This window comes from Sabethes cyaneus, chromosome 2 (assembly GCF_943734655.1).
Source record: "Sabethes cyaneus chromosome 2, idSabCyanKW18_F2, whole genome shotgun sequence".
NCBI lineage: Eukaryota > Metazoa > Arthropoda > Insecta > Diptera > Culicidae > Sabethes > Sabethes cyaneus.
Window position 1 is genome coordinate 194,877,550 of NC_071354.1, and position 12,503 is coordinate 194,890,052.

Consider the following 12,503-nt stretch of genomic DNA (forward strand, 5'->3'; position numbering starts at 1 on the left):
TAAAGCATATCTTGTCACACGTTTTAATACGAAGGAAATTTTAGTAATGCTAGAAAAATGGCAAAATATCGATAACTTTCACGTGATAGTGCGCTACGGTTTTTAAGCAGTTGTTCTGCATCCTGAAATTCATACAGATGATATTATTTTCAGAAGCTTTTCACTTGTTTATTGTAATGCTTCGATCATTTTTCATACTTGTATTTAAAATGTTCTGCACTGATTGTTAAGGTCAAATAGCTAAGCGAGTAAAAATAATTCAATTCTTTTCAAGGATTTTTGATTTAATTAGGCTGCAGGTTGTTCAAAATTACATTAGGTAAATATGGAAAAAAAATCCTCCGCGCTGTTTAAAGTTCTGTGTACATAAGCAGATACTTACAAAGTAACAGAAAATGATACTAATCATCACATCAAGAAAAAATAGTTTGTAGATATTAAATACATAAACTGTTGCAAAATTGATCAAATCATTAATTATATATCTACTTTTCATTCATCGACGACACGTGAGGCGCCGATTGATTGATTGCGTGGCATCACCGATTGTAACAAATATATTCTAACCGAATTAAAATCAATTTATGTATTTCATTCTCGTTTTCATCTATCGCACGTGCCTTCGCTGCTTCGATAAACACCTTTCTTGTTTTCAATTCAGTTTTACCTGGGGCCTCCGGTTCTCACTTTCTGAGAAATTAAAAAACGCACAAACACGTGTTGAGCTTACGATTCCCTTTGGGGCGATTCGTTTTCTTCCATTTCCTTTCCAACAACCGAACAAGTTATGTTCATTTTATCCCTTCTCCATTATATTCTGAATGAATTCACGGGAAGCTCATATTTCTCTCTCTTGATTTTAGCACCAACGCTTTTCCAAAAAACCCCTACTCTGCTGGAAAAACTGAGATGAAATTCATCCCATTATGGACGCGTAAATGCGAACTAGGTGAGTGAGAGAGTCTGTAGCCGAGCTTTTGCGGACCCGACCCCTCCGCTGAGTGGAAAACTCATTGAAGTACACTCTTCTGACCAGGCGACAAGCTGCAATCGTGGTGCAATAGAACGGTCATTGCACTTTTCGGGGTACATAATGTGCTGTCGCTTCCAGTTTACACACATTCACTCCATTTGGGCAGAGGTTTTGCGTCATCGATGCGCTATATGAATATGAATGCATATCGGGTTATGTCCTGTGATATGCAAGCCACTACTACAAAAGAACACGATTAGGCGTCGCTGGGCATAGAAAATTTGAATCGAAAATCGTAGAGTTTTGTTCCATTGCATATCTAGAGTGACTGCGATTTCTGCTTTTGATATATTTCAACAAATGTATGATAGAATCACAAGCACCCGATTTTTCATTAGAATACCTTCTCAATACAGTCCGGCTTGACTGCTAATGAATATGTGAAAAGCACAACCATATTTCTAGATAAATCGAACGAAGTTTACACGAATATCTCGGGTTATTCTCTAAAATAAAATTGGCATTCTTGTTAAAAACATTTCTTGAAATCACATTATCGCATCTCTTTGGTAATGGATTCAACCTGTACTTGGCTAAAAACGAAACTGTAAGGCACATAGAAACCCTCTGAAAGACCATACATGTTAAACTCTTATTTAAATTTGTACAAAGAAAAACTGTAACATATTGTTCAGAACGCTAAAAGAAAAACAAACCCTCCTTGTGGTATTCCGAAGAGAAACAGCACTTCTTGCATCGTTCATATTTCTAGCTTTTATACCGGGACAAGGAAAAATTAGGCTAACAGCAAAAAAACAGCAGCTGGTATGATTTTTTCACCGTTCCGTATGCGCTGTTTTAAAAATAACATGAGCAACCCCAAGGCATCGTTAATGCGACCTTTACTAAATCGGTTGGATGGCAGTTGTATGGAAACAAAAACAATCTGTCTACTGTACTGAGAATTCTACCGATATAGCTTCCTTAGCATCGCCTCGAGCATTGTAAAAGCAAAAAAAAACTCATGAATTTGAGGCTCCAACGATATGACTTTCAGGAAAAAGAACATTCAAGTATATTACGCCCAAACCGATGTTATGAATTGAATACCAAGTATTGTATTATAAGCATTTTTTTCAGAGCCCAATTGCACAAAATGTGTAGAAGAATCCTTACGGTATATCTTTCTGGGAACGAAACAAATCTTATGAATTGGAAATTCTACGAATGTCTTCTTAAATTTAAATCTATGCTGACTTTTTGCTTTGCTAGTTCCATAATAAAATTTGTTCATTTCGTGATATGGTGATTGTACATGAGTTTGCGAGGCATTCATCAATGCCGTCAACATTTTACTGCAATCAAAAAGTTCCAGGACTGACTCTATAATTTCGAACCAACCGATTCACATGCGTTACCGTTATGATTTCAACCATGGTACGACTATTGTTGACATTCATGTCAGTTTGGCAGACAACCGCAACATTTGTGTTTATAATACAGAGCAGCTTGTTATGTTATTTGTTTGTGAAGTGGTGATTTTTAAGATAACTGATTTAAAAGAGCAAAGAGTTTACCTACAATTTTATGTTTCAAATGAAATAAACGTAACAAAAACGTTTGAAATGATGCAAATAGCCGATGTATTTGATTGTATGTCACGTTCGAGAACTCCTTAATGGTTCAAGCGATTTAAGAAAGATAGAGAGACAGTTGAGGGTGATGTTCATCAAAGTTACTCGAAAATCGTTCTACGTTTCTATGGTTTTTAAGTCTGTACAATGTATATTAAAAATTAAAATTTACAGCGTTATCAGTTGATTTGTGGTAGCCATGGCGAAAATAGTGAAGCATCTACGCTTGATGCTTTATTAACCTGCCAGTTCCACCCCAGAACGCAGAAGTTGGACATTGTGAGGCACTTCGTGTGCGCCAGTTATAGACCGATACGACATTTACAACATCTTAGCAATCCAGCAAAGGCATTCTGGAGAAAGGCAAGAGCATCGAATGGAATCCTAGTGCCGGCTGCACGACAATAATAGGAAGACCGAAGAGGAAGACCGGCCCCAGTGGTCCAAAAGGGCGAAAAGTGAAACTTTTTTCCTAGCGTCTTTTGCTTTCGTTTTAGCATTTAGGGTCTTCAGCACTTTTGTTCGTATGAATATAATTATAGAAGCAAAAAAATTTTGTTGGTGGTAATATAGTTGCCACTGCCTTATAAAGGGTTAACGCATTCCCACGAGGGAGAATTTGGTCAAAAGTCGACTTGTCATAACTCTACAGTAATGGCAAAGAACCACTTAGAACGTCACTTTAATGGATAATTTCAAAGATTTGGGAGGAAGAAAAATTATCGCAGAAGTGGATGAAAGATGTGATTTCTTCCATCTACAAACAGGGCGAACGGTTTAACTGCTGTAATTACCGCGGTATTACGCTGGTCAACGCCGGCTACAAGCTGCTTTCCCAGATTTTGTAACGTCGTCTATTCCCAATAGCAAGAGAATGCATAGGACAGTTTCAGGCGGGCTTTAAGGGGCCCATGCTACTGAATCCAATTTTCACTCGATGACAAACCCTCCAGCAGTGACGGGAGTACAACGTACCCACGCATCATCTTTTCATGAATATCAGATCAGGACAGCATACGATACCGTTGAGCGCGAATAGCTATCGCAGATAATACAAGAGACGACCCATGGGCAAATCGCCTGCCAAGCCAAATATTTTTTACGGGATCTTTGACAACTTCTTCTATCTAAACTTACACTCCGTAGAGATCACCTCTATCTAGGTTTATTTGTTTACCTAGATCTACTGACCTCTATTACTTTCCTTCAGTTGGGTCACCCCTGAGAAATGGTACTTTCTACGAAAAGATTTTCCGTGAAATGGTACATCCCGCGTAAGGTTTTTCGCGAAATGATATTCTGCGAAACTCTATATTCCGCGTTATGGTCAACCGAGAATTGGTGTTCGGTGAAATGGTATTCGGCGAAATGGTTTGTAATGATGGCGAATATTTAAATGCTATCCGCATTTTTTATCAAGCTAAGCAATGGGGGGCGTTGTTTTCTATTTTACTGTGAGGAAAATTTGTATATTAAAACACCCATGAACTCCTCAATATATCACCCTTGTCGGGTCAGCTAGTAGATTTATAAAAAATAATATTTCTAATTTGCTATCTTTCTAGTGTTGCAAACCGAATCCGCATATTTTCACCATAAATTAATGACAATGTTTAATTGTGCATAGAAAATTCCCCAATAAACAGCACCAGAATATCAGTTGCAAACAAACAAAGTTTTATTTTAACAAACCTAACCTCTAACGAAAATTTCTAATGATCAATCATCACATTTGCAGTCATTGGACCAGAGCATCTATTGCGTAACAATTATGGTAGTAGAACACAATCTCTTTACTGATTGTTCGATCTAGCTTGTGGAGGTACTCCGTAGGTCGTTGATAACCGGGCAGGTTGGGCAGCAGCATTTCGGTTTCCAGCAGCAGCACTGCGAGCTGGCGCAGCAGTTAATCTGGCGGCAAAGGCATCGGCAACCGCTGGATTGGACGGCGCTGCGGGCGCAGGTGCTGTCCGTACGTTTGGCACCACGGCGGCATTCGGCAGCGGTGCTACAAATGGTGTTCTAGCCAGAGCGGGGAAGATTGCCGGAGCTGCAAGCGCCGGTACGGCAGCAGGCGCTACAACTGGAGTTCTTGCAGCGATAGCTGGTGCTATTGGGGGTGCGGCCGAAAATACTGCAGGTGTAGCGTAGGAGATGGCGGGTGCTACTACTTTGGCGACTGGAGCTGCTGCATAGGAAAGCGGCGCCACCGCAGCTAAGGGTGCAGCAACTGGAGCAGCCTGAAATGCTGGTGCTACCGGGGCGGCAAATGGAGCAGCCGCATAAGCAACTGGAGCTGCAAGTGGAGCAGCCGTCCGGAATACTTGTGCTGCCGGTGCAGCAATCGGTGTGGCAGCATACGAAAGCGGAGCCGCAAGCGGTGCAACCGCTTGAAATGTTTGTGCAACTGGTGCGGCAAGTGGTGCAGAATACGCTAATGAGTTCGTGGCAGTCAGAACGGTTGGAGCATAGCTGCGTCCTACGACCTGGTTGTACGCGGTTCTAAGTACTCCTTGCTGATAGATTGGCGCTACCAAGGGAGCACTGTAGGCCAGTGGCGCAGATAAAAGTCCCGGTTCGGGATTCGCACTCGCGAAGGCCAACAGAACCGCGAAAACCTGCAAAGATAAAAGATTTAGAAAGCGCTTGAAAAAATAAGCAAACTCTTACCAGTGGGACGAACATTTTTGCCAAATTAGCGATTTGCAATTATTGTTGAATGTTTTCAAATGATACCATATGGAACCAAACAGTTCGTTTTTATTCAGGTCCTCCCACTACCTTGGCCATTTGCTGTGGTACCGCAAAGCAGTATAGTAATAATACTTGCATGAAATTGAAAATTTGGCAGGCTCATCACTTTCGCTCGTGTGTGAACGTAGGTGCTTCGCGTAAGCGCCAGGTGCTTTCGGTTCGACCTGGGTAGGTACGGTACGGTTCACCTTGCTCGAAATACCTATACGAACCGAATATCAATATGCGAACTACATTTAATTTCGCTATGATTCATTCGAATTAGGCGGAGCATACAACAAAATAAGGCAGAAAACATCTGGTTGCTCTGAAAGTGACAGGGCAACTCAAGGATTCACAATAAATTTAGAAGGATCGCAACCAAAATTTGCATATCACTTGGTGTAGTTACTGGAATTCTAAGTATAGAAATGGTTTTGTATATCTTAAAATCAAGGGAATTCAAAAGAAGATGCTCGATACAGTTCCCTCGCGCTTATTAAGGCTAATGTTTTAGTTGCTATTTCTAGAGTAGCAGACAAAAACTACATCGTGCAAAAGTTCAGTCACGTTCGCAATTATGTTGTATTAATATCATGACACTTTCATATGAGACGTATAATGATATTCTCTTCGGGTAGACACAACGTACCGTATCATCTCAGACGCTTGACGTTCATTTTCCAAATATAGAAGCACATATCCCATCGGTACCGTTCCTTCCCTTTTTTATCAACGTGTATAATCCTTGAAGGAACTAACGGAAGGAAATCCGTTTAGCTCTGCACATCGGAAACCATCACCCGCCCCCGCGACGGGCGTTCCTAAAATAGCTGGCTTATCCTATTTTTAGCCTTTCTCTGGCACCGTTGTTTCACACCAAAAATATTACGCACCAACTCATCTTACTTACATCAAGCATTCTATTTCACAAAAAGCTTCCTAATGAAAAACGAACGTGATGCTTTTACTTGTAGATTTTTTGTGAAAGCTCACTAGAATATACAATTTGAAACACCCTAACATATGTAGGTAGGTCGTGGTATTCACATTTCATCCGTTTGTTCTCAACATGGCAGCATCAGTAACAACAGCAGCGTACATACGTTCAAACTTCACAAAACAAAGATTAGTTTTGTTGCTCTTTTGTACTCTGTCACTTCCAGCTCCAAGTCAATAAAAGAAAAATACCTTATTGGAATTGAATCCGGTGTCGTCGGGGTAATTGTTTCAGGATCGCAGCAGCAGTTCTATTTTTAGCCGAAAATCATTAGGCCGGAGTGTTCGGTTTTGGTGCCGCTCTGCTGGTACATAAAATATGCATTTGGATCAGACCAGTTGGTGAAAAAAAGTTCGATCGAATCACCTAGTGGTGCAGGCTGGCTTGTAATTTTTTTTACTCAAGTGTAACCTTCCGCTTTATCACCGAATTGCTTCAACAGTGGTGAAATCCATTCACACAAAGAGAAGTGTTTTTCTCATCCCCACACTTTTTTCATTGTATTCATTGAAAAACAATGCACTTTCACCCACTTTTTGTTAAAATTTTAGTCAAGTTTACTCGCAAATAAAAAGTTACAAACAAACCAGTTTTTCCGAATATAATCCTAATTAAATTCTATTATCAATGCTTGCAAACAAGACTTCAGTTTTCATTAAATGCTATTAGTATATCGATAAAATGAATTGATTTTTTCAAAATTATTTGCTTTCAGGACATCAACTTGGTCTAGATAGAATATAGCAAATAAAAACATTCTACGTTGAAAATGAAATTATAATTTTTTTTCAAAGTTTTTGAAATTCAGTGTTCCGTTGAATGAATCTAAAGCATCGTGCTTTTTGTACAGCCAGGCCACTATGTCCACTTCATTCGTAGCAGAATGCTAGTTTGCCTTAAAACTAGTTCTCGCTTCGAATTGGCCATCTAGAATGTAACCGGAACCTGGGTCTTCTTCATGTTCTATTTGACGATGGTTCATTTTTTCTCAATCGGGCGGAGTAATGGCGTGTTGGAAGGATAATTGTTCTTAGGAATACCGTTGTTGATGGCGTACCGCTTCATGGCCTTAGTTCCGTAATGAAAGTATGCCAAATTCAACCAAAACAGCACGGAACAACCGTGTTCCTTCAGGAGAGGCAATAGACTTTTTCTAAACACTCGTTTACAAAAAAATCTTGGTGGACGGTACCGGTTGCACTAAAGATGTTACTTCTCATGCCGCAGATATAAACAGTTTGCCAAACCAAATATTTATTAGCGATATTCGACAGTTTCATATGTTTGAAAATGTCTGCCACATTTTCCCTTCCAGTTGACCTATAAAACTCCTGTCTTGGAAACTGCTTGAAATCTACCTTGACGAAGTTACGGGATCATATTTTGACCGTTTTGTTAAGTCAACAGTACGGCTCGTTTTTTAACTTAATGCACGTGTGTGGCTAAAACTCCCAGCTTGTTTGCTACATCTCGAACGGAGAGCTTGAGGTTCCGCTTGAAAGCGTGGCCAGTGGCTTTTTGTGGTCGCTGCTGCTTGCAGCTTTCAATTTCCTCGTGATCCAGGCTTCCATGCTGTCGACAAACTTGGTACACAAAGACCTAATGATGCAAGTTTTGCCAACTTTTATGTATTTCGTTTACTCGACGTGTATGCGGTATGCGATATGCGCTAGCAAAACTTTGATACGTTGCTCTTTTTTCTTCGCACCATTTTGAAATTAAAATCAAATTAAAGGCCTCATTCTGAACGCACGAGTCTACAAGATGAGGGATGTTCAAGTGTTTCAAATATACAATCAAAAAAATACGCCGAGCCGATGAAATTTTGTGCGTAACACCCCTCAATCTGATGAGTTAACAAGAAAAAATTGGAGCAGGTTTTTTTAATTCTACTATTAAGTAGTAGAAGTAACAGAATTAAAAATTTGCCCTCCCAACTTACTTGCCGTCGAGCCAACTGCACGAAATCTTGGATTGACGTACTAGTAAGAAACTGTACTCTAAACTTGTACTTATCAGTCTTCTTTTGTAAGTATTACATTCAGAACTAAACATTATCCTAGTAAGTGGATCGGGAATCGTGAAATAAAAAGACCAAATCTAAAAATTTTTTCTTTTCCTCTCAGCCCAAAACATCCCGCAAACAAACTCTGCACTATGGGGGATTTCCATACAAGCAGGCGGACAAAAATATTTTCGAATTTTTTCTAGGATTTTTGACGTTTTTTAGTTGATATGATTAAAATATGTTGTTAGAGTACATTTGCAAACATTTCACGAACATATTTTGAAAAGGGCTTAACTGTTTACCTTTGTGATATGTGAAAAACTAATATGGGTCGTTCCATCTCAAACGAGTGGATTCGACCATCAGCGATTTCAACCAAAGTTGGCATAATTGTTCATTCCGACCCCACAACCAATTTCCCGAAGTTTTACGCCGATTGATCAATTCCCCTAGTAGTGGCACTGCTTCCTTTTTCACAGAATTTCAAAAAAAAGTCATCTTTCGGGTTTAAATATCTCTGCAACAGTTTGATGTGAAGACATGCCAATATACTTTTTCTATGCGTTTTTGACCGCGCAATCGAATGATGTTATCAGTTTTTATCTAATTTGTCAAGATCATACATTTTTTTGCAATTTAAAACCAAAAATGCGAATATCTCAAAACATTCCCAATTTTATTTTCAAATAAATATGCTCAAAATGTTCCCCAGACAAATTCTACATAAGAATCACTTAACTAGAAAAGACAATATTGGTAGTTTGGGAGATATGGTGTTTTGAATATCCGGGGCATGCGTTATTCTATCTGAATTATTAGTAAAAGTATGTTTAAATACGTTTACCTGAAGCTTCCAGACACTTTTATGACTAAATAATGTATTTTAATGAAAAAGATGCATTTTCAACATAGAATCAACATAATAAATTTTGATGTTCTGGATATCTTTGTATGTATTTAAATAAAAATAATAATTTCGTACAAATTTCTTTAGTTCTATTATTTAATTGTGCTATTTATTTGTGCAATATAATGCATTTCACTGTTAAAATTATTACAGTATTTCACTTATGAAATTATTCGAAACTTTGAAGTAATTTTGAAAATGGCTTTAAAGCACTACGGGAAAACCTAGCCTAAAACGAACGAAATTCAGAAACTGCCTGGCAATTGATCAAATATAACTGACCTTATGTAAAATTTTCCGGCAAATCTCATGGTGCCTACCTCTTCCTTAATTGTCATCGGAAAGTATTAAGTTTTGCTGATTTTCCCCTATTCTTAACAATATTTTAACTTAATGGAGTTTATCAGGCCAGTTAAGTTATTCATTCGTCCCATATAAGACATGTATAAGACTTTGTAAGATTTACCGAAATTGGTCCATAAGTTCAGCAGATCTAGAACATATCTTGAAATAGGCCATAGGTCTAAAAATTCACTGAAATTTTTGGAGCGTCTTAGTAGAATACGAAACCTAAAAATAAAAAGTAAGAAAACTTATCCAATTTAATTCTGCTATGTGTATTTTATTCAATGACAGATACGTATTTCGCCTACGACTTGCAGGCTTCCTCAGTGTCTGTTTTCGAACTTCTGGTTCTAAAACAGACACTGAGGAAGCCTGCAAGTCGTAGGCGAAATACGTATCTGTCATTGAATAAAATACACATAGTAGAATTAAATTGGATAAGTTTTCTTATTTTTTATTTTTAGGCTAAAAATTCAGCCCACTCAATATGGATTGCAATTTAAAATTTTCGAAGACATTTCTTCGATGAACTTAACAGGAGGGGCGCATGTTTTCTTCATAGTTCCATGAACGTTGTATGGAGGAAATCTCGATGGTGACTCCCTATGAATTACTTCATATTGAAATCTGTTTAACCCAGTTTCTAAATATGATTATACTAAATGCTTCTTCTGTTGACATAATTTCACGTTGATCAGTTAGCTGTGCGCGCGCGTTTGTGTGTGTGTGTGTGTGTGTGTGTGTGTGTGTGTGTGTGTGTGTGTGTGTGTGTGTGTGTGTGTGTGTGTGTGTGTGTGTGTGTGTGTGTGTGTGTGTGTGTGTGTGTGTGTGTGTGTGTGTGTGTGTGTGTGTGTGTGTGTGTGTGTGTGTGTGTGTGTGTGTGTGTGTGTGTGTGTGTGTGTGTGTGTGCGTTATTCGCTGGAAATATATTTAATCTTGAAATCTCCTATGGTGACTAGAGATTTTCAAAACACTATATTTCGCAGAGTGGCGCATGGTGGCACGTAATTCTTTCATCAGTTGATAGTATATACCTGAGATTTAACCCAGAAGGAGGAATTAACCTGGAGATATCTGGAGAAAAAAAGTTCTCGACTAAGAAAGCAGAAAATTCTTTTATTCTTTTATATTTCCCTTCTTCTCATGCTTTTTATTATTATAATTTCTCTTCTAGCCGTCTAAACCATTTATTTTTCGGAAAGCTCATTTCATTACCTTTCTAATGATATATAATACATAAGATTTAATTTCGGAAATAGTATTCAAAAATTGATTTGAAAGTAAACGTGTTTGAATGGCAAAAAGCTTATATGTCATATCGTTTTTCAACTTTGACAGCCTCTATCTCAGAAACAACATCGACTAGAGACTTGCTATTTTGGATTTTTCTTAATTGAAGTGTTTGCTATCCATAGAAAATTTCATTAAGCGGATTAGTGAAAGTCAGTTTTCTGATTTTTGTCCGCCTGATATCTCATTGTGCTCTGGTGAACTATCAAACGATTAAGTTTCAAAGAGGTGTCCTTTAGAGCTGGTGACGTTGGTATCGGTGGATCAGCAATGGATTAAACTGAGGACAGCGCTGAGTACTAACTGAATTCTGTTTTGCTATCATATGATGTTTCTGGAACTGATAAAATTCCTTTACATGGTCTAAAAAGAACACTTTGTGTCACACTGTCTTTTATTACCGACTTGTTTGTGTAATTGTATATTAACAATGTCATCCTTTTTTGCTTTGTCAAGAACTTGAGCGTTTATTCCCAATTGAAAAATGTGCTATTGATCTTTTTCGTTCATACCTGTGAGGTCGATCACAATATGTTGAAATTAACGGTATGAAATCGGAGTTATCTAGCGTAACGAGTGAAGCCCCGCAAGGATGAATTCTAAAACCGCTTTTGTTCTCAATGTTTATCAATGTTTTTTTTTTGTAACCAACTGCTGCACTGAAAATTCCATCTGTATGCTGATTTTTTATTATAACTTTCCGAAAGAATTCATGAAAAAGAGAATTTTGTGTATGAACTTTATAAGGACATTAGGAAGATTATGAAATGGAGAAACTTTAATGGTATTGACGATGATCAGTTGAATGGACCAATTTTGTCAAATTTTCTCCTGTGATGCAATTAATTCCGAACATTTTAGTAAACTTTTTAGGCAAACATTTGTTCAAAACAGTGACGCTTATACCTTTGCTACAGTATAGGAAAAGTAAAAAGAATCAACCCTAACAGACGGGATCGGTACGTGTTTCAGATTTGATCGCAATACGCTGCTAGGATGATGGATGTGATAGATGGATGTGGAGGATGTATGGAAAATGCCACCGTTAGGTTTTGCATCGTATAGGTATACCTGTCTAGCTAAGTTTATTTTTCGTTATCAGGTCCGTTCAATCATTTCAGCTCGGCTCAATCATTGTTTCATAAAGTATGCCAATACCATTTATTGGACGGATTGACGGATGCTATTGTGTCAGTTACGTGAACGAATAGAATGGTTTCATAATTTGTTGTACAATATGAAACAATCGGTTTGCCAATGAGAACGACATGTGTCCTTTATTCTATTTCGAATGCAATCTCTTCAACCTGGGCATGCATCTAGAGACAAATGCATATCAAATCGTAGAATTGAATGGAGCTTAAAAAGTGCAACTTTTAGTTTTGTACGTTAAAAACCTGACTTTTATAATACGAGACCTTAGGGCTTAAATATATGGTTGTTTATGGACGTGCATGACGGCCATGCTTAACCCAGAGCACAATGCTTTGAGTGGAATCAACGCTTCGAAAGCAAGCGGTCAAAAGCAAAAAGAATTGGAGATCTTCATTAGTGAAGGATGAGTTTCTGAAAGAACAAGATTTGACACGGGCAACTATTTCAAATCGTTTGAA

General features: G+C 38.2%; 1 protein-coding gene across 1 annotated transcript; it reads right to left on the minus strand.

Annotated features, from left to right (window-relative positions):
* Nucleotides 1-4,400: 4,400 nt before the first annotated feature.
* On the minus strand, nt 4,401-5,292 carry LOC128736505 (cuticle protein 16.5-like). The gene is made up of 3 exons (XM_053830990.1): nt 5,278-5,292; nt 5,141-5,225; nt 4,401-4,987 (listed from the first exon to the last, which is right to left on the minus strand). The coding sequence occupies exons 1-3, from the start codon at nt 5,290-5,292 to the stop codon at nt 4,401-4,403; spliced, it is 687 nt and encodes a 228-aa protein (XP_053686965.1).
* Nucleotides 5,293-12,503: the final 7,211 nt, after the last annotated feature.